Source organism: Canis lupus, chromosome 30, assembly GCF_003254725.2.
Source record: "Canis lupus dingo isolate Sandy chromosome 30, ASM325472v2, whole genome shotgun sequence".
NCBI lineage: Eukaryota > Metazoa > Chordata > Mammalia > Carnivora > Canidae > Canis > Canis lupus.
Window position 1 is genome coordinate 21,316,303 of NC_064272.1, and position 20,906 is coordinate 21,337,208.

At 41.5% G+C, this 20,906-nt stretch overlaps 1 protein-coding gene and 1 long non-coding RNA gene across 6 annotated transcripts in view; both read right to left on the reverse strand.

Moving 5' to 3' along the window:
* Nucleotides 1-301: 301 nt before the first annotated feature.
* Nucleotides 302-2,842, reverse strand: LOC118352961 (uncharacterized). Its single transcript, XR_004810995.2, has 2 exons — nucleotides 2,517-2,842; nucleotides 302-611 (listed from the first exon to the last, which is right to left on the reverse strand). It is a non-coding gene; the product is annotated as an uncharacterized LOC118352961 (long non-coding RNA).
* A 9,833-nt stretch (nucleotides 2,843-12,675) lies between these two features.
* NEDD4 (NEDD4 E3 ubiquitin protein ligase) overlaps nucleotides 12,676-20,906 on the reverse strand; it is a 122,809-nt gene continuing 114,578 nt past the window's right edge. For all 5 annotated transcript variants that reach the window (XM_025472713.3, XM_025472715.3, XM_049104097.1 and 2 more), the window contains 5 exons: nucleotides 19,829-19,888; nucleotides 19,639-19,746; nucleotides 18,935-19,031; nucleotides 16,237-16,309; nucleotides 12,676-15,712 (listed from right to left, as the gene is read on the reverse strand). In XM_025472713.3, the coding sequence (XP_025328498.1) occupies nucleotides 15,610-15,712; nucleotides 16,237-16,309; nucleotides 18,935-19,031; nucleotides 19,639-19,746; nucleotides 19,829-19,888 (441 nt within the window). In that variant the 3' untranslated portion in view covers nucleotides 12,676-15,609. The remainder of the gene's footprint in view (nucleotides 15,713-16,236; nucleotides 16,310-18,934; nucleotides 19,032-19,638; nucleotides 19,747-19,828; nucleotides 19,889-20,906) is intronic.

The following is a 20,906-nucleotide window of genomic DNA, read 5'->3' on the forward strand; positions in this document are numbered from 1 at the left end:
GAAAAAGTAGGGGTGCTGAAGGAAGCCAAGAATATTGTTTATAGTAGATGGAAGAAGAGAAAAATGTATTTTTTTTAAACTTTTAAGATTTTATTTATGAGAGAGTGAGCGAGCAAGGAGAGGAGCAGAGGGAGAGGGACAAGCAGACTCTGGGCTGAGCGTGGAGCCAGACGCAGGGCTTGATGCCAGGACCCCGAGATCATGACTTGAGCTGAAACCAAGAGTCTGACACTTAACTGGTTGAACCACCCAGGCACCTCCAAGTTTTTTTATCTTAATTTCAGTGTGTTAACATACAGTGTTATATTAAATGCATCAATTTTATTTAAAATGTCTTAGTCCATTTGGCTGCTATAACAAAATACCACAGTCTGGGGGATTATAAACAGCAGAAAATTATTGCTTCCAGTTCTGGAGGCTGGAAGTCTGAGATCAAGTCCTCCAAACTTGAAACAATATTGCAGAGCATCTTCCAGCCTTCCCCCTTTTCTTTGTGGTGACTTCCTTCTCAGACCTTGAGAATTGTGACTTCTGGCATCTGCAATATGTTTACCTATTTGTTCAATCCTGGTATATACCTTCAGCAGTTCCAGAGTCACTAATCCAGGCCACTGTCAGAAACAAATAGAAGAATTGGGGGACAGCACTTACATACAGTGCCTCTAACCTTATAGTTTCTTTTTTTTTTTTTAAGATTAAGATTTTATTTATTCACTCATGAGAGACAGAGAGAGAGAGAGAGAGAGAGAGAGAGAGGCAGAGACACAGGCAGAGGGAGAAGCAGGCTCCATGCAGGGAGCCTGACATAGGACTCAATCCTGGGTCTCCAGGATCACACCCTGGGCTAAAGGTGGCGCTAAACCGCTGAGCCACCCAGGCTGCCCTAACCTCACAGTTTCCTATCAAAATAGAGTTTTTGCCAAGTTACTTAGGTTATTTTTCTTCATTGCTTCCTTTAGTGTATTCACTTTCAATTCGGTTAGGTTCATAATTTATAGTTTGTGTGCCACGTTGGGTTCCCACACATCCTGGTTGATTTTGAAGTTTGTTTGTTTTAAGATTTTATTTATTTGAGAAAGAGAGAGAGAGAGCGAGAGAGAGCGAGTGAGCTCGAGCAAGGGGAGGGGCATAAGGAGAAGCAGGCTCCTCACTGGGCAGGGAGTCTGCAGCAGGACTCCATCCCAGGCCCCTGGGATCCTGAGCTGAGCCGAAGGCAGATGCTTAACTGACTGAGCCACCCAGGCACCCCATCCTGGTTGAGTTTAATTTTGGGTAGTATTTGAAACATTACTATGGTTTCCAAAGAGAGAATGTTGCTCCCTCCTCATATCCACTACCCCATTCTAATTCCTCCCTTCTTTCACCCCCTTTCGCACCCTCCACCCCCACTAGTATACTTCTTAGGGCTGCCACTTTGTAAGTGCCACAAACTGAGTGGTTTAAAATGACAGAAACCTATTGTCTCACAGTTCTGGAGGTTAGGAGTCTGAAGTGAAAGTGTCTGCAGGCCCGGGTCCCTTCTGAATCCTTCCTTGCCACTTCCCAGCATTCCGGTGGGTTATGGGCAATCTTTTTGTTCCTTGGCTGGTAGATCACCTTTACCACCACCTTCATCTCCACATGATGCTCCCCCTTGGTGTCTCTCTCCTCACGTGGCCATCTTCCTTAAAGGACACTAGTCCTTACATTGGCGTAGAGGCCCATCCTACTTCACTATGATCACTTCTTAACTAATTATATTTGCAATGACCCTGTTCCCAAATAAAGTCACGTTCTGATGTACTGGAGATTAGGACTTCAGGAAAGCTTTTCGGGGCTGTGGGGAAGGAGGATGGGATCACAATTCAATCCACAACAGGAACTTTTCTAGTTTCTGGTTTCTCCTTCTGTACTTTTCTTGTACAAGGGAAAAATACATTTATATTTTTATATTCTTTCTTTCTTACATATCATATTATAGATGTTTTTTTACATGTTAGTTTTTCACTCAACAGTGTATCCTAGAAATCATTCCCTATCAATTTTATGGAGATCTTCATTCTTTTATAGAACTGCTTAGGGATCCCTGGGTGGCTCAGCGGTTTAGTACCACCTTTAGCCCAGGGTGTGATCCTGGAGACCCAGGATCGAGTCCCACATCAGGCTCCCTGCATGGAGCCTGCTTCTCCCTCAGCCTGTGTCTCTGCCTCTTTCTCTCTGTCTATCATGAATAAATAAATAAAATCTTAAAAAACGAACTGCTTGGTATTCTATTTTATAGATGAACTACTATAGCTTACTCAGTCCCTTATGAGTCTGTCATTTTTCTTTTTTAAAATTTTACTTAAATTCTAGTTAACATACAGGGTAATATTAGCTTCAGGATTAGAATTCAGTGATTCATCATATATAACACCCCACCCGGTGCTCATCATAACAAATGTCTTCCTTAGTACCCATCCCCCATCTAGCCCATCCCCCTGTCCACCTCCCTCCATCACCCCTGAGTTTATTCTCTATAGTTAAGAGCCACTTACCTTTGTTTCCCTCTTTTTCCCCTCCCCCTCTGATCATGTTTTGTTTCTTGAATTCCACATGAATGAAATCGTATGGTATTTATCTTTCTCTGACTTATTTCGATTAGCATGAGACACTCTAGCTCCATCCATATCACTGCAAATGGCAAGATTTCATTCTTTTTGTTGGCTAAGTAATAACCTTGTCTCCTAAGAATGAGCATTTAGATTTGTAATTACCGCTACAGTGCACTGGATAACCTTGTGTGCTTCTATTTTCACATTGCTGGAAGTATGCCTGCAGGATAGTTTCCTAGGCGTGGTGTTCCTGGGTCACATTGCGTTTGCAGTTCTGGTAGGTATTGCCTAATTTTCTCTGCAGTTTACATTCCAACTAGCACCATGTGGGAGTGCCTGTCACCCCACAGCCTACGGAGTGTATTGTCATACTTCGTTGTTTTTGCCAGTATCATAGGTAAGAAGTGGTTTCTCAGTGTTGTTTAATTTACATTTCTCTAGTTATGGGTGAATCTGAACTTTTTTTTTCATGTTTGAAAAATACCTTCTCCATTTTTCTATTGTCCTTTGTCCCTTATTTAGCATTTTTATTGAGATGTAATTCATACACCAGAAAATTCATTCAAGTACACAATTCAATGAGTCTAATAGAGCCACAGAATTCTACAAGCATCAACACAATCTTTTTTTTTTTTTTTTAATTTATGATAGAGAGATAGAAAGAGAGAGAGAGAGGCAGAGACACAGGCAGAGGGAGAAGCAGGCTCCATGCACCGGGAGCCCGACGTGGGATTCGATCCCGGGTCTCCAGGATCGCGCCCTGGGCCAAAGGCAGGCGCCAAACCGCTGCGCCACCCAGGGATCTCTACACAATCTAACTTTAGGACATTTTCATCACCCCTAAAACAAACCTTGTTTCTACTCACTATTTTTCCCCACTCCAGGCATCCTGTGTAGACTAAGCCAGCCAGGGACCCCCACACTTTTCACTACAGAGGATTTATAGTATATTCTTATCTCTGGTTGTTTTTCAAGTGTTTTCTGGCTATTTTTGCATTTCTGTTTTCCCCACGTGAACTTTAATATCAACTTGCCTAAAAAAGCTTTTTGGTATTGCATTCAATATTTAAATTAACTTAGGAAAAAGGACATCTTTATAATGTTGAGTCATCCCACAAGAACAGGAGGTGTCTATTTGTTCAAGAATGGTTTTGTCAGGAGTGTCAAACTTTATTTTAAAATTGCTTTTCAAGGGGCACCCTGGGTGGCTCAGTGGTTTAGCACCGCCTATGGCCCAGGGCGTGGTCCTGGAGTATTGGGATCGTGTCCGCGTCAGGCTTCCTGCATAGAGCCTGCTTCTCCCTCTGCCTGTGTCTCTGCCTCTCTCTCTCTCTCTCTCTCTCTGCCTCTCATGAATAAATAAAGAAAATCTTTAAAAAAAATAAAATTGCTTTTCAATTACCGGAGGGCCTGTACTGAGTTCTTAGGAATGTGAGAACATGCAAACAGCATATGCCACCTTCTATGCAATGTCTTAAGTGCTAATATGATTCACATAGTAAGTAATGTTTTAAAAACCTGCAGCCTGATTGACCAATGCCTTTGATGAAATTTTATCAATGTCAGCTGTAAAGGGATGCTTTGGGCAGCCAGGAAATGCCAGAAATACAGGATTATTTTCTTTCTTGGATCTTCCTCTCAGGGCTCTGCAGGGAGCCAGATCTTTCCCACCTAAACCATAAAATTTCTTGAGAAAGATAAACAGTTTCTCTCTTGAGGAGGGGGAGGGCAAGACTGATATAACCAATGGAGTCAATGATCTGAGACACAAAATTTCAGAATAGCATGGGGGAGAAAAAGTAAATTTTGTAGCCAAGACAGCAAAGCCCTTTGCTGGAATAACCAGCCACTGGATGTACTGCAGAGAGTTTACAAATATACACCCCCTCCTTCTTACTCTCACACACACTCACAGAGCGCACAGAATGACTGAAAAGAATTGATCAAGGCACAGAGAACAATGTCTGAGGGACAGAACAAAGATCCTGGCACAGCCACTCTTGCTAGAGGACCTTTAGCAAGTCCCCTGTATAAGTGAAGAGTGATGTTCTAAGCCAAAAGCACCTGGATACATTAGATTTCTAATTAGTTATGTTTAACTAGTCAGAAAATTTTATCCATTGCTAATACTTGTTATCTTAAGAATATTATTCACTACCAGTACCAGTTTGAGAACCTAAGAAGGCTACAGGAAAAAATGCAAATCTGGTTAGTTCCTATTGCCCGTTAGTCCCTGGCACAGGGACAGCCAGACTGCATCTCATTTATCTACACCTGTTCTACCTGGAAGGGAGGAAGGGCCACTGATATTCCCGATGCGGGGGTTGCCTCCAAACCTCACCTGCGGGTCAGGTTCAGTGAGATTCAGGTGAGCTCATCAGGCCTAGATACAAAATTCTGAAATTCTATCAAGCCTGGGTCAGAGGACCACCCAAAGAGGCTGACCTCACTTCTAGATCAAGTCTGCTCCTAATTTACTCTGTGACCAAAGGCAACCCCTTGCTGTGTTTTGTTTTACCTTTTTGATCTGTCGAATGAAAATAATGACACCTGCCCTACCCACTTTCCTGGCATTGAATAAAGTGAGACAATAAATGAGAAACACATTAAAGACAACTAAAAGCTATCTAAATGTAAGGGACTCTCTAGAGTGGTTCAGTAAGCTCTGTGTTCCAGCAATTTCCAGTGTCCTATTTAGGAAGAGAGGGAACAATTAGCTTTCAAACATTTGTCATGGGTTAAAAAAATATCCTCTCGGTGGCTGAGTCACTGTTCTGACCACGGTTGTATGTAGGTTAGATCATTTTAAAAGGGCTGAGAAATCTGTGTTCCACCGGTTGAAGAGATTTCCAAGTCCCCGTAACCTGGTCAACAGACTTCGGGATGAGGCCATCCCCACACAGCTGGCAGGGAGGCAGAGAAGATGAAGAGGTTGAGTCAGAGGGAAAAAGTTATTGTCACTCTGGAAAAGATTCTGACACAACTCACAGAAGTTGTGTCTGGTATATTTAACTAGGGAACCAGTATAATTAAAGAAACCTCACATTTATGTCTGTCCCTCTTGGTGTATGCATGCTTGTTCTCTGAGTTCATGCCCACGAATAGTAAGCATCTTCTGAGGAACTCAGTGCTTGGGAGTGATTTTGCAGCATAGAGATTTGTGAAATACGTCTACACAGAAGCCTCAAGTGAAATCTCAGGCAGCTGAAACCATTGAATGGTCCACACTGCAACTAACACCACCACCATTGCTCACAACAGGAACTCTGCCCCGGCTTTTTCTCTGGGTCTGAAGTGGATTTCGGGGAAACAGAGCCCAGGATAAATTGGCTAGACTGGGAATATGGGTCTTTTAGGACCACAGCGTCTCATCTCATGCCACTAGAAGACGTGTCCCTCTTCCGCACCTCTGTCAGTGTTGGAATAGATCTTATTTCAGTCATTTACACGCTACTATGAACAGGAATTTTTTGTCCTTTGTGCTATAATTTCAGTCTTCTGAGTATGGAAGTGGAAGGTCTTATTTGCTTAAATTAAGATTTTAGTCATCAGCAAATGCGGGTGGGGGGCAAGTCCCATCGCCCTTGAGACTCACCACCACTTCTGGGGAGCCCAGCCTCCAGAGGGAACCAAGTTTAGTCACTTAGATACCTGGTCATTTGGAGTACACAGGTAGAAAGAAGGGGCTTTCATGCTCCCTCCAGAGCTGGAGGAGTGAGTGGCCTGCTGGCCTGGGGGAGTGGCCAAGGCTTCCTCAGAGAACCTCTTGTGACAACAGACTCCCTTCTGTCCCTGTCTGGTAGCCAGCTCCCCACCTCCTCTGTGCTCATCTAGGCTCCTCAGCTCCCCCCACCCCCAGCCTCCACTTCCTCTCTCCCAAGACTTCCCTAAGGTCTCAGAGCCCATTCTCACCTACCTCCTCAGGGCCTCCCGGGCGGTTTTAGTTTCTCCACCCACTCATGCTTCCTCGCGGATTTCTAGAGCTTTCCTCATCAGCCCAGTTATCCACAGGTGCTTGGGCTGGAGGGCCATAGCTCTAGCTTGAAATGCCTGGATGCTAAAGTGCAGAAGACTGAGCAGGGGGAGGCAGAGGCAGGGTCTCAAGTGGGAGCGAGCAAACTGAGATCTGGCCTGGCACAGGGGAAGATTGGGAGTGGGAGCCCCAGTCATCAACAGGGCATCAGGCTACAAGTGTATGCACACGTGTGCGTGGGGGAGGGGGTGGGGCATGCAGGGGAGAAGAGCTGTTGGCAATATTTACGGGTCCTGGAATACCTAACACAGAAGGAAGAAAGATCTAAAAACTGGATTTTGGCGAGAAAAACGCTACCAATTATATTGATTCTAATCTTCCCCCAATCATCCAAATGGATTCATTTATTCTATTAATTACAAAGTATAATACAATTATTGGAAGTGGTATTTGGTAATATGGATCAGCTTTCCTAGTTTACTGCACATGTAATAGGGTCTCTTCACAGGCTCACAGTTATTTGCTGATGACCGCCAAATCTCTACCCACCTTCAGATCCACAGCTGCTGACCAAAGGCTCCCTGTGGTATCACCATGTGCAAAGTCCATAGTTCTCCCAATTCTGTTCCAGGGGCAGCATGAGACCCATCCAGTTGCCCCAGTGTGGATGTGAGAGTAGATGCAGCCTAGACTCCTGTCTGCCATTCTTGTCCCTCCCTGCACAACAACTCAGGCCGCTTCAACCTCCTGCCTCTCACCATACCCACAACTCAACCCTGGGTTCAGATGCTTCTATCTCTCTCCTGTGTCACTGGAATGTTCTCCTGACTAGCACCTGCCCCTAAGTCTTTTTACCCTTAAACAGGTAAAGCAAGCTTTCTGGAGTTTATGCCAAATCATACACTGTTGTCTTGGAATGGGATTCCTTAGCATTGAATATAAGGCCTTTTACAATCAAATCCCTATTTCTTCAGTCCAGTATAATCTCTGCTATTTTACCCATTGGGAGTAACTCATAATTCTCTCTGTTGAGTCCCTTGTTTTATTTCACCCTTTCTTTTCATGGGCCACACGCACTGCTGAAAATTAGAGGGTTGGTTCCAGTTCAAAGCCTTTGGCTGGACTGAGCTCTCTCAGCCAGAAGTCCTCCATCTGTAGTCTATTACTCTCCTGGTCGCATTTTGTTATTCTCCTTGCACCAGAAAAAACAAACAGATGTCTCTCCCACAGTCTCTGCCTTCCCTTCAATGTCAAAGGAGTTCTTTCCCAGGTGACCCCCTGCGACCCCGTGGAGTTCCCTTGTCTGCTGTGGCCTTACGCTCCCAGTTGTCCAATCTTATAGTGACCCCCAACTTTCTGGCTGTTTCTTTCTGATAAACCACCCCCTTCTCTGTCCCTGTCTTGGTGGTGATCTTCCAAGATTTCAGATGTAGAACTTCACCCGGGATGCTGGTTTCCAGCGATTACCCTATATTTGCTTCTGCCCACAGCTTCCATGGCCTTCAATCTGGGTCACCATTGAGGACAGCCTCAGCTGTACAAAGCAGTCTTGGTGTGATGTGGAGATCTCGTCTCCTTCCTCATAATTCACTTTGGATTTCTCCCAAGCCATCCCTAGCAAGCATACAATCTAAGTGGAAACAGTGTGCTTAGAGTGTGAACACAGTTCCCCTTTCAACCAGACTGCCATCCTTAAGCTCCTAAATATAAAATTTGGAATGGCCACACAGCAACTGTCTAGAATATTGCTTTGTTTTCAGCATTTAGCTCTCCCGGAGGAACTCCTTCCAAGTCTCTGGAGTTGCCTGGAGAAAGCCAGCTGATTTAGCACATTTTCAGGTGAGTCATGTCTAGCTGCTTCTCAATTCTCTTATATCATGTGGAAGCATGACCTTGGCCCGTTGATTCCAGTGCTTCCTATACAGTGGAAGAAGCCACAGATGGCTATTTGAAATGTGGCCAGTCTGGACTGAGATATGCTGTAAGCATAAAATATATATTGCGTTATAAAGACTTAGCCCCCCTCCCCGCCCCGAATGAAAAGTATTTCATTAGCAATTTGATATTGCTTGCATCCTGAAATGATAATATTCTCTATATATACATATAGGTTAAATAAAATATATTATTACAATTAAACTCACATATCTTTTTACTTTTTAAAACATGCTACTAGAAGATTTAAAATTGCACATCATCTGCATTATATTTCTACTGGACAGCGCCAGACAAGGACTTGGCTCTGAGTGAGGTCTTAAATGTCATAATATACTTTCCAAAGGCTTGTAGTGCTGCATGTTCCCCTTTCCCCACCCAGGCAATGCTTAAATTAGTAATTAGAGGTCTCGATGATAAATCCTGAATTCCAATTCACATTGTTCCCGGATGGCAAGGGGGCAAGTATATAAATTGAGTCTCTGGGCAACCATAGATATTCAGAGTCCCAGTAGTGACTGAGTTCACAGAGCTTTCTTTCTTTGCTTCTCACACTTTTTTTTTTAAATCTTTTTTTTTTAATTTTTATTTATTTATGATAGTCACAGAGAGAGAGAGAGAGAGAGGGGCAGAGACATAGGCAGAGGGAGAAGCAGGCTCCATGCACCTGGAGCCTGATGTGGGATTCGATCCCGGGTCTCCAGGATCGCGCCCTGGGCCAAAGGCAGGCGCCAAACCGCTGCGCCACCCAGGGATCCCCCTTTTTTTTTTTTTTTAAGAAGTAGACAGGGATAAAAGATTATTGAATTCCTCCTAGCTTAAAATCACACACATCAACATGCATTCACAAGCATTACGCCATTACATTAAACAGCAATACTATGAAAGCAAACCCAGTTGGCTGCAATCCATTCATCCCTGAGAAGCTGGGCATCCCTTTGGAGGACCAAACATAAGCTAGCTCACTGTCATCAAGTCTGGAAGAATATTTATGCTACAGTTGGGCTAAGGCCCAGTGACTATTAACAAAGCCATTAATCTGGATTGTGTTTTCAAGTCTAGCATCAGTGAAAATCCTGTTTATTTAAACTGGGATTATCCTTAGCTCACTGTGCTCATCACTTCTCTTTAATTTGAGAGAATATGCTTGCGTTTCTCATTTGTAAAATATGTGTGTTAAAAGAAAAGCAATCCTGAGGAAGGCATGGGGTTTGCCTTCATAATAATCATTAAGTTTCATAGGATAATGTAAATCTGAACCTAAATGATGAATTGAGCATACTCATGGTTGGCTTCCCAAGGAGAAAACACTCTGCTCTGGAGTTGGGTGACGGCACATGTCCTTTTGGTTATCAGGGTGTCTGCAGACCCCCTTGCCCTCTCTCCAGAGACCAAAAGCCCCTCAATGATCAGCATCTCTGGACTGTGAACAGCCTTCTTCCCTTCTCAGCTCCATGTTGATACCAATCTCATCATCCTGAACATGATTTTACTGAGAATACCATCCCTTCAAACAAAAAGAGCAGCTATGATTTATTAAATTTCTTTTTATATAATAAGGAAGCTCCTAAGAATGAGCTGAAACTAATTTCAACAATCTAAACTTGATGCCACTGAAAAAAAGGAAACCAATGGCTCACCTGAGAGCACTGTTTGTGAATTTCCAGCTGCTGAAGTTGAATCTTACTGGTTGATATTAGCATCAGTTTATCGATCTGGCATTTCATTGACATTGAATGGAAAACAACTACTATAAAAATTAGATAAGTTTCAGTTATTCAAGCTGTATCTCCATAAGCCTTTGCTATTCTTTACCTCATATGGGAGGCAGAATTTTTAGCAATTGCCTCCGACTGTTAAGTGCCCTATCCCTGCAAGCTGTGAATGTCAGATCTCACTCCTTCATTGTGTTATGCCTATGGCACAGTCAGCCTTCCAAAGGGAAGATTGTCCAGGGGGGCTTAATTGATTCAGGTGAGCCTTGAAAAGTAGGGAACTTTCTCCACCTGGTGGCAGAAGGGGCCATCAGGGAGATTCTAAGCTTGAGGATTCCACACACCATTATTGGCTTGATGATGGAGGTGGCATCTAAAAGTTAAGAGTGGCCCCCTGCTGACAGCCAGCGAGAAAATGGAGACCTTAGACCTACAGCCACAAGGAATTGGGTACTGTCAATGACCTGAGGGAAATGGAAGCATTTAAGAACCCGGCTGGCTGACACCTTCATTTTGGCCTTGTGAGATCCTCAGCAGAGAACCCTGCTGAAGCCTATGTGGACTTCTGTCCTACTGGATTGAGATAACGAATGGGTACTGATTTTAGCTGCTAAGTTTGTGATAATTTGTAATGCAGCAAAAGGAAACTAATACAGCATGGAAATTTGTTTGTGGGATCCCATAGCTTTCCTGATTCTGTTGTGGTTCATAATCCACTGAGTTTACAAGCTGTGTGGCCTCAGGTGAATTGCTTGTCCTTCTTGAGCCTATAAAACCTGCCTCACTGAGTTTTTATGAAGATTAAATGGGATCCACGTAAAGTGTTTACTGCAGACCTCGGTGCTCAGCAGGATCTCAATCAAGCTCCCTCTCCGCATGTGTGTTTATATAGTTCCCAATGTCCCTCTCAATAGAGAGCTCCCTGCATATTCTTTCACAGTGCCAGGGACACTGGAGGTGCTCAGAACATGTGGGCTGGGTTGTATACATAAACAATATTCATCAGATCATAGTCATCAAATATCTGTTTTGCACATGTTAAAAAGATGTGTACTAGTCTGACCTCAAGCTGTCCAAAAGTTTGTAGGAGAGAATTATGCAAACAAAACATTGGAATACAGTGCCATTCATGCTAGTATATCAAATGCTGAGGCCACAGCACCTTTCCATTGGTCCAAAAGCAGTAATTCTCAAGTGGACATGACAGGTGAAAGCATGCCCGGCAAGCAGGCACTGAGAAGGCTGCAGCAGTTAGAGGCTGGAGAGAGGCCTGGTTTGGGTGGAGCACAGGGTGCCTTAGTGGGCTGTGAGGGAAGGTGGAACTCTTACAGTAAGCTGAGGACACTGCATTTCATGCCAACAGGTTGGGCTTCAGGCTTCCAGTCCTGGGGAGCTTTCAGAGGTTCTTTGGCAGAATGACCAGATCAGATTTATGGACTAGAAACGAAACAGTGGTGTGGGATGGAGGGCCTGCTTTGGATATATTGCAGATGAAGAGGCTGGAAGAACATTAACACTAATTTAGTGTTAATCTAACTTTCAAGAAAAATACCCTCAAATCTACTGGAGCCCTTTATTTGTAGTGAGGCCCCAAGAGTCTAACATTTAGCTTAATATCCTTTATAAGAGGAATGTGTCTGCCCTTGATGTGCTCAAAGCAAATGCCTTCCTGTACAAGGAGGCATGATGTGGGCTCATTTCTGCAGAGCTGGTTAGCCCTCAAGGGGCGGAAGTGGAGAGGTAAGTGGCCCGACTCCCAAGGATTAAAAGCTATGGTCTGGATTTTAGCACAAAGAGGGAACGGGAATGGAATCTTCCCAGGGCTGGCTTGAATTAGTTTAGGATTCCCTTCTAACTGGGAAACTTCCAGGTGCCTAGAAGAAAGAAAAAATACATATTTCTGAATTAATACTTGGAACACCTGCTTTCATAGAAACAAGTTTATAAATAATGGTTGGTTACAAAGCTGGCTTCTAGACTGAGCAACAGCTTGTCTGAAATCCAGTCCACTTGTAACTTTGTTATTATATTATCTTCAGGATCTTTTACTAACAACCAGACTTTTAGAATATGACCTATTTGTAAAGTAGAGATGATCTGTGATTATGAATTTAATAATCATGCCAATTCATCAGATACAAATTCAAGATGGTATGAGAATTCCTTATGTGGCTGCAAAGGACCAGACCAGAATATATCACCCAGAATACCTGCTTGGAAACATTTCTATTTAAAAAATGAATAAAAAATGAATAATGGTGGGGCACTTGGTGGCACAGTTAAGTGATTGACTCTTGGTTTTGGCTCAAGTCATGATCTTGGGTTTGTGAGATTGAGCCCCACATCTTGCTCCATGCAGAGCCTGCTTCAGACTCTCTTTCCCCTCTCTCTGCCCCTCCCTGGCCTCATGTGGCTCTCTTCCCAAAATAAATAAATACATCTTAAAAAAAGAGAAAATTAAAAAAAAAATGAACCACAGTTTTTGTTTTTATTAGAATAGAACTTTATTTGTGGCATCAAGATTTTTAAACATGATTTTATACTTTAAAGTATGCAATAAATTTGATACATTAATCTTGATATATATTTACCATACAAGAAGATTTTTAAAAACAATGTCAAATGGCTTATAATCAAAACAAATTGTGTTAAATTTGGTAATTCTGTAGGATCATTTCAGCATTATAAATAAAAAAATGAAAACATTCCATTTAAATTTGAGTTAGGGTGAAATGTGTTTGTTTTCCAATTTTATGTCTATGTTAAAGTTTGCTTGATTACAGAGAAAATACAGGTTAAAATTAAGTGCTTATAATTTCTAGAAAAATAGAACATCCTTGCTTTATGAAGATGACCCAATTCACTCTCTACCTGTAGAGTGCATTTGGGACACTTTTCTACCTGGGATGAGAGGCTGTGTGGCTTGATACAGGTACCCTGCAGACCATCAGCCACAACTGGAGATGAAGGGGATGATGGTCTGTCGCTGGGAGCTGGTGGCAGTGTCTGGTTTCATTAATATCTTATTTTATATCTTGTCACAGAACCATCCAAATGAGTATCAGTCAGATGAAAAGCAAGCTTTATATTTTCTCAAACTCTGATCTGCTATATTTCACAGAAATGATAAACAATTATATGGCAAAATCCTGTGTGAACAAAAATAGTTTTCACATTAAGTTCTCTACAATGAGGACATTTCAAAATGCATTGGCCCATATTAATATTACTTTGCTGATGTGGAGAAAATGAATTCTGATGGCATATATAAACACACACATACATATATAGTCAACATCAGAGATGTTCCTACTTCTTTGTTAGCAGACATTTTATTTTTAAAGGAAGAGATTCTTCTTTGGGAGTGTAGCTAGTGTGCATACCTGATTTGATAAAATCTGATGGTCAACACAAAGCACAAAGCATCTTCTGGTCAACACAAAGCACAAAGCAGCTCTCTGAAACTTACAACAATCTTCCCTGACAATGAGAGTGGGTATGATTGTTCTTTGACTGATGAAAGAACAGGAGCCCAGAGAGGTTAAGTAAGTTGCTTCAGTTTAAACAGTTGGTAAGTGATAAAACTAGTACTCTATCCGGTGGTCTTGCCTGAATGCTAGTTAACACAGGTGAAAATAAAACACAGAGTGCACCAATCTGTGAATGACCTTCCCCAAGCTGTGCTGCAGAGGTGGTGTGTGGAAAGCAGTTTTGCTACTTTGTCACACTGGAGATCCTTACCAGGTGCTGATAAGTACCCATAGTGTCATACCCCACAAACTTAAACCAGTAATCAGAAGCACTGTTTACAACTCTCCGAGTGCTTGCTTCAGCAGCACATATACTAAAATTACAACTCTCTGAGTATACATATGTATTTAAGAAGATTTATAACATATATTTACAATTACTCCTCAATCACCAAGATGCCATATTAGAAACAGGTTTAACTTTTTGCAAGAGCATTTTCTATGTAATCATTCTAATATACGTATGAAACATAAATACAAGTCTTGGCACACTTCATCTTCGCAGGTGTACAGAACACATTCCCTTTTGCCTCCTTCTGCTCACTGCTACTTTTGACTGTTTACAAACTCATTTACATATCTGTAAATTCCTTGAGGTGAGGACTGAGCTAGATTTCTTTGAAGCTGACAGCTCTCACCCCCAGGGCCTTGCACAGGGCTAGGCACACAGCAGGCATTCAGTACACATTTGTTGAATGCATGCACATGATTTCTACATACTTCAATTTGGTTAAAGTAGGATTCTACTTGTCGCATTTTTCCCAAAGAATTTTGGATTTATAGTAAAACATCATTTTCATAGTAAACAGTATTTTAAAAAAGCATAAGAAATGTGGGTAATAGGCTTAATACAAATTACTCATTACAACTGTTCTTTGGTTATGTTTAACAAATTATTTGGTTTTTTGACTAAAGAGAGATACTAAAAATATAAAAATGCAACTACAGAAATTAGCTTAATCTGTAAACATAATAAACCCTGTAAACATATATTTACTACATAATTGTGCAAGTATAAAGAATGACTAGTAAAAGCAGGTACTATACATTTAACTTAGTTCTTCAAGGCATATTTAGAAACACTGCTCTGTGAAGCTTTAGTGTAGTGTCTGAAGAAGGAATTCTTTTGCTTTAAACACGGAGGAGTAATGATTATGCCAGTGAACCATAAAGATATACAGGCAAAGGCAAAGGTGTTAATACTCTTCACACTGCGAATCTTAATTCGCTTCACACATCTTACAAACCACCTTGTTCAGTAATGCTACATATTCACAAAAGCCAAATACTTTTAAAATTAAGAAGTAAACAATTTTTTTTTGCAAGGGAGTCAGTGGACGAAAAAGAAAGGTAACACATTTTCCAAGGTTTTTCCAAAAATCTGGGCAGTAAGGTGCAGGAGGCAGGTCTACAAAACAATAAATAGCTGTAGGCAGCATGAAATACATTGTAGTTTAATCAATATTAAAGTATTCTTTTCCAAATTTCGGTTTTCCTTCTCAAAAAGCATCCAACTTTTCACACGAGACACTTATCACAAATATTTCACAGTTATAATTTCAGTAGTTTAAGAAAGAACTGCCTGGCAAATACTGTAAAAGAGGTAAATGTTAAGGACAAAACTATTTCAGGCACAAGGGACTTAAATCCTAGAGTGGGAACTCTAAAGATAGAAACAGCTGTGTGAATGCAACGTATTATTTAAAAGTGAATGAAATAACAGTAAGGTTGTCATACTGCTTCTTCTAATACTTTTATCGGGTTTTTCTCCACTATCTGGGAAGAAACAAAGGCCAAGTTGTAGTAGTTCCCTGGAAAATTTTAAGTCAAGATTTTGCTTAGACAAAAGTGGCAGTGAAACACTCTAGGTTGTTACTTGGAATCTAATCAACGCCATCAAAGCCTTGAGTGTTCTCAATTGCCATCTGCAGTTTATCCCATAATTCTTCAAATGATTCATAGGGTGGCAAGTCCAAGCGATTAAAGCTGAAAGAACAGAGAGGACCTGGTTACGACAGACATTGACAAAGCAAGTGCCATGGTGGCCAATGATAATGCTATTCGTGATGTGTTCAACAATACTAGAAGGCATTTTATCACCAGAGGAGAAGGAAGATACAGTACTGGGCTCTAGGCATGGACTCATCCCATGACGTCTTGGTGCTGTCCTCTCTCACTCCCACTTTGACCTCCAAATGTCTGGGTTCCTCTGTTAATTTAACCTCCCAAAGGGTATGTTCTAGCTTCTCTTGGGATGACCCATCATTCATGTGATGGTGGGCCACACATGGTCCATGGGTGAGATGGGCCTCTCCACTGTTCAGTTTCCTGGTCTCCAAGCCCAGGCCTGCCAGGCAAAGACATACCTGATCTGCATTGTTTCTGCCTTCTTCTCCCCCTCCTCCATAGCTGCCACTGACACAGAGCAGGCTAGACCTTCTGTACCCAGACTGTTAGAGGAGCTTCACTCTCTGAAAACGTGTTCTCTAAGGGTCGAAAAAACTGCTTACCATGTATGGGCTCTTGGCAGCTTTTCCGGGGTACCCCACTGTTCAACTGTAAATGACTGTGGTCCATTTGAGCCTGCAAAGAAAAGAGTTGCTTTGGTCTCATTTATTCTTTATAGGAATCCCTAAAATTTCACAACTCATTTTTTCCAGTGTAGAACTTAAACATACTGATCTATGAACATACTACTAATAGTGAACATACTACTAATGAACATACATACTAATCTTAAACCTACTAATCTAGTTTCTTTAAACTCAAGAGAAAAGAAGGCTGTGGTGTCCTTGATGGCTTTATTTTCCAGCCACGAGATGAAGCTTCCTTCCTAGCAACTCACGCATGGTCACCATATCACTGGGCCTCTAGGGTACCAGAGCTCTAGGACTTTTGCTGTGTGCTAGCCCTGTGTCTCCACATGACCATCTCCTTCACAGGTACACAGAGAAAATAAATATTTTCTTTTTTTTTTCCAGTCCTGCTGAAAATAGCTTTATTTTTTTCTGATTATCTAGTCTCAGTGCAAGGAAATTAAAGCAATAGGGAAAAAATAATGAAGGGAGTAAAAATCACCTCAAAGTCCACTCTCAAATCTGAGTAAACCTTCTATCATGGATCATTGTGTGTGTGTATAAATGGAATTTTGTGTGAAGGTAAGCATGTGATCCATGCTGCATTTTTCTTTTATTATGGACACTTTCAGAAACTTTCTTTTCTTTTCTTTTTTTCAGAAACTTTTTTCTTTGAAGTTTGCACTTAGTTCTCCCTTCCCTCCAGTCTCAACATCCTCCAATCACTCAGGTAATCAGTGCTGACAACCCAATGCAGAACCTTCTATACTTTTCCCCATGTCTTATAGTCATACCTAATTATGTGTGTGAGTATAACTGCCAGAAGCAGCACTAAATATACTGGATATTCTTGATATTACAGTTTTCTCAAAAAGCATTGTTTTTCACACATCACACATCATAATTACGTTCAGTTAAAATTTCAGTATTCTTGTCATGGTTTTCCATAACATGGGATCGTACATATTTCCCTGCCTCTTGACTCTCTCACCTAAATAATCCATTGTGAACACTCCCTTTAAGTCAACTAAGACACCCTTTTATTGAATAGATAATACTGTATTATAATATTAACAGCTTGAAGTGACTTCTTTTTGAAAATGCATAAGAATTTGAATTATATTCTAATACTACCAAGTCTGGCCCCATGTGTGGGATATTTCCCCCAAATTCCAAACAATTCATGAAACCAATGGATGGCTGTAGGCCCGGACTGCATAAAAGGAGGACGTGGAGCTAGACATGGAAAGGGGTGTTCAGCCTGCCTTGATCTTTCCCTACTGTAACTGGCTAAAATATGGGAGAAGAAAAGGAGAGGAAGTCACAGGAAACCACTGAAAAGACAAATGCAAAGAAATCCAGTTGGGCAAGCAGGGGCACATTTATTAGGGCACAGCTCCTATCTCATTCTTCTCACTGAGCATGGTGACTCTAGGTGAGGAAGCAACAGCTGCTTGACAGGTGCTGCAAACAGATACACATGGAGCTTAAGGAGATCAGGTTTGGGATCCCTGGGTGGCGCAGCGGTTTGGCGCCTGCCTTTGGCCCAGGGCGCGATCCTGGAGACCTGGGATCGAGTCCCACGTCGGGCTCCCGGTGCATGGAGCCTGCTTCTCCCTCTGCCTGTGTCTCTGCCTCTCTCTCTCTGTGTGTGACTATCATAAATAAATAAAAAATTAAAAAAAAAAAAAAAGGAGATCAGGTTTGCCAAGGAGATGGACGGGGCTGGTGATCCCGTCAGACAGCAGCAGCTTTCTCTTTGCATGAAAAATTCAGCTCAGCAACTACTGAGGCTGCAGTTCTGACTTGTAGTTTCCAGAACAATTCTAAACTTCGCTGTTGCTCTGAACAGGGCTCCAACCTGAGCTACACCTTCCCTGAAAGATGTATTCCTCTTAGTATCTTTAAAAGCAAGTAAATGTCATTCCAATAAATAGCTGATTTGAGAAAAGTTGATCCATATCAGAAACAGCAGGTTTGTTTGTTTCTTTCAAAACACACCTCTAAATATATCCACTAGAAAACAGTTTGATAGGATATGCAGAATTTCACTTTATAGAAAGCTCCATTAATAGTAACTATTCTGAATATTGAAAGATATGTAGTCTTGTCCCTAGTCCTGCACATACACAAACATCATACACACACACCACACGCATGCGCGCACGCGCGCGCGCACACACATATACATCTTCCATGATCAAATAAGTTTTGAAACCCCTTTTTTTCATAGTAAAGGTTCTGAATGTATTTTCCTCAAATGTATTCTACTATGGAACTCTGTTTCCTGCTGAATACTTACTAACATTCTGTGGGACGTTACATGTTGCCCTAAACCATCACCCCACAGACAATGCTCTTTCTGTGATGGAATATGTAGCAGGAATCAAATTTAAAATTCAAGAATGGAAAGTAACTCGAGGCATTTCATGTTTTATCCTTTGGTATCTGATTAGAAGGTGTACATATATTCTGGCCTACTTCAGTGTATCTCAGTAAATCATTTAAAACCCTTAATTCTTTTTTATTAAGCCCAGTGTTTGTATAAATGAAAGAAGCTTGACAACTAATCAGCAATAAAAAAGACAAGTGGCATCACTCCATTTTTTAATGATCTGCAGCAAATTCTTACCATAGAGTTCAGCAAATCCATTCATAGGCACTCGAGATGTACCAGTGACAAACTGAAGTAATCTTATTCTTTTTTCTGAATCCATCATTAGAACAGCCTGAATAAGAGAAAAACAGCATTTAGGTACATCCCTAGGAAAAAAAGTAACAGAACTATCTTAAAAAATATGTTATCAGAATTTAATTATGGTATTAATGATCCATTATTAAATTTACATATATCTGTTAGTTACATTTGTGTTTCTGGGTGGCTTACAGAATTCCTAAAAACACAGAGTAACTCTGTGGGATGAGATCACAGCCTAATAAAGTGACAAAAATATCTTTTTGGATGTGACTCGTGGCTTTTTAAAAATGATATTTACTGATATTATTGAGTAACACACACAATTCTCAATTAGATGGAAAATAACATTTAAAGCAGCCATGCAGGAGGCCCAGAGAATGCACTGCAGGTGATTACAAGTTCTCTTGGACAGTTCTACTGCTGGTAAGGAACCAAGAGCCCACCACGGCTGTTCCCATGACTTCCTACATTCTGAACACTGACTTATCTATAAATATGCATGGAGGTTGCAGCCATATCCGGAAGGTAGATGTATACAGTACATTACATTGTGTCTTATCTCTATGTGATCCATTAGTATAGTTAATATGACTGAATCTATTGAAAAGTAATTTACAGAAACAGAAGCTTTCAATTACCTTCCAGAACCACTGTATGACTTGATGATTCACACTGTAGCCATTCTTATATTTTGTGTGTTCTCTCCAGTCATTCACATCGACATCTCCCAATCCACACATAAGAAGCTACGTGATAAGAAATGTCAAACTACAGACAAGATAAATAATGGACACAAAAATCCTGTTTGAAAATAAGAGTATTTCTTACCTCTAGTTCATTTTCATCGAAAATTTTGATGAGATCCTGTGGTATTAGTTCAAAAAATCCCTAGGAGAAGGAATGTATTTTAAAAATTGGTTAGCAGATTCCATTGACAGCCCTCTACTTTAGCTCCTGGGTTGTTCTGGAGAAATCCCACATGCACATAGGTTCCTACCACCACCTAGTCTTGGGTTCTTAAGTTAACTGAGATTCCAGTATTGGCAAGAAAATGTACATGTCCATAATCTCTTCTTTCTCACTGATTCCTCACAATGGCTATTTTGAAACCTCTCCACACTTCCCAAGGCACTTCCTCCTCCTCCATGTTACCCCTTCTTGACAGCAGATAACTTTTATTTGAAAGACAAAACAGAGGCGATTATGGAATTCCCTCAACCTTCTGCACGCATCTCCATGTACCAACTGCCACTGACATCATTGTGGTCTCCCTTCCCACTGTCAGAGACAGGTGCTATCTCCTCTCTGTGCCTCATCTGCTTCCCCGAAGGGCTCCTCTCACTAAATCTCCTTCTCTTTATTAGCTCACTACATGCATTTATACTTGTTTAAGCTTATCTACCTTAAAAATAACAAAAAAGGGGTTCTTGGCTGGCTCAGTGGTTGAGCATCTGCCTTCAGCCCAGGTTGTGATTCTGGGGTCCTGGGATCAAGTCCCATATCAGGCTCTCCACAGGGAGCCTGCTTCTCCCTCTGCCTATGTCTCTGCCTCTCTCTCTCTCTCTCTCTCATGAATAAATAATTTAAAAACAAAACAAAACAAAAAAGCAAAACCATCTTTCTTCTCTTTACTGCCAAGTTATTATACCTTACTGAAGCCACCTGCCCACCTGCAGCTCTGCCTCCACCCGCTGCCATCTGCCCTCTGTGCCCCTGCTTCCCTCAGGCTGTCCTGGAAAAAGTCAGAGACAGCTCTGTGGCTAATTCTGATAAACACTTCCTAGTTCTGTATCTTTTTTTACTTCTTTGCACTAGGATATTGTTGAAAACACCTTCGTTGTTGAAACTTTGTCTGCTGTGGATGATTTCTCTTTCATCTCTGTCTGCATTTGCTAATTTCCCTTGA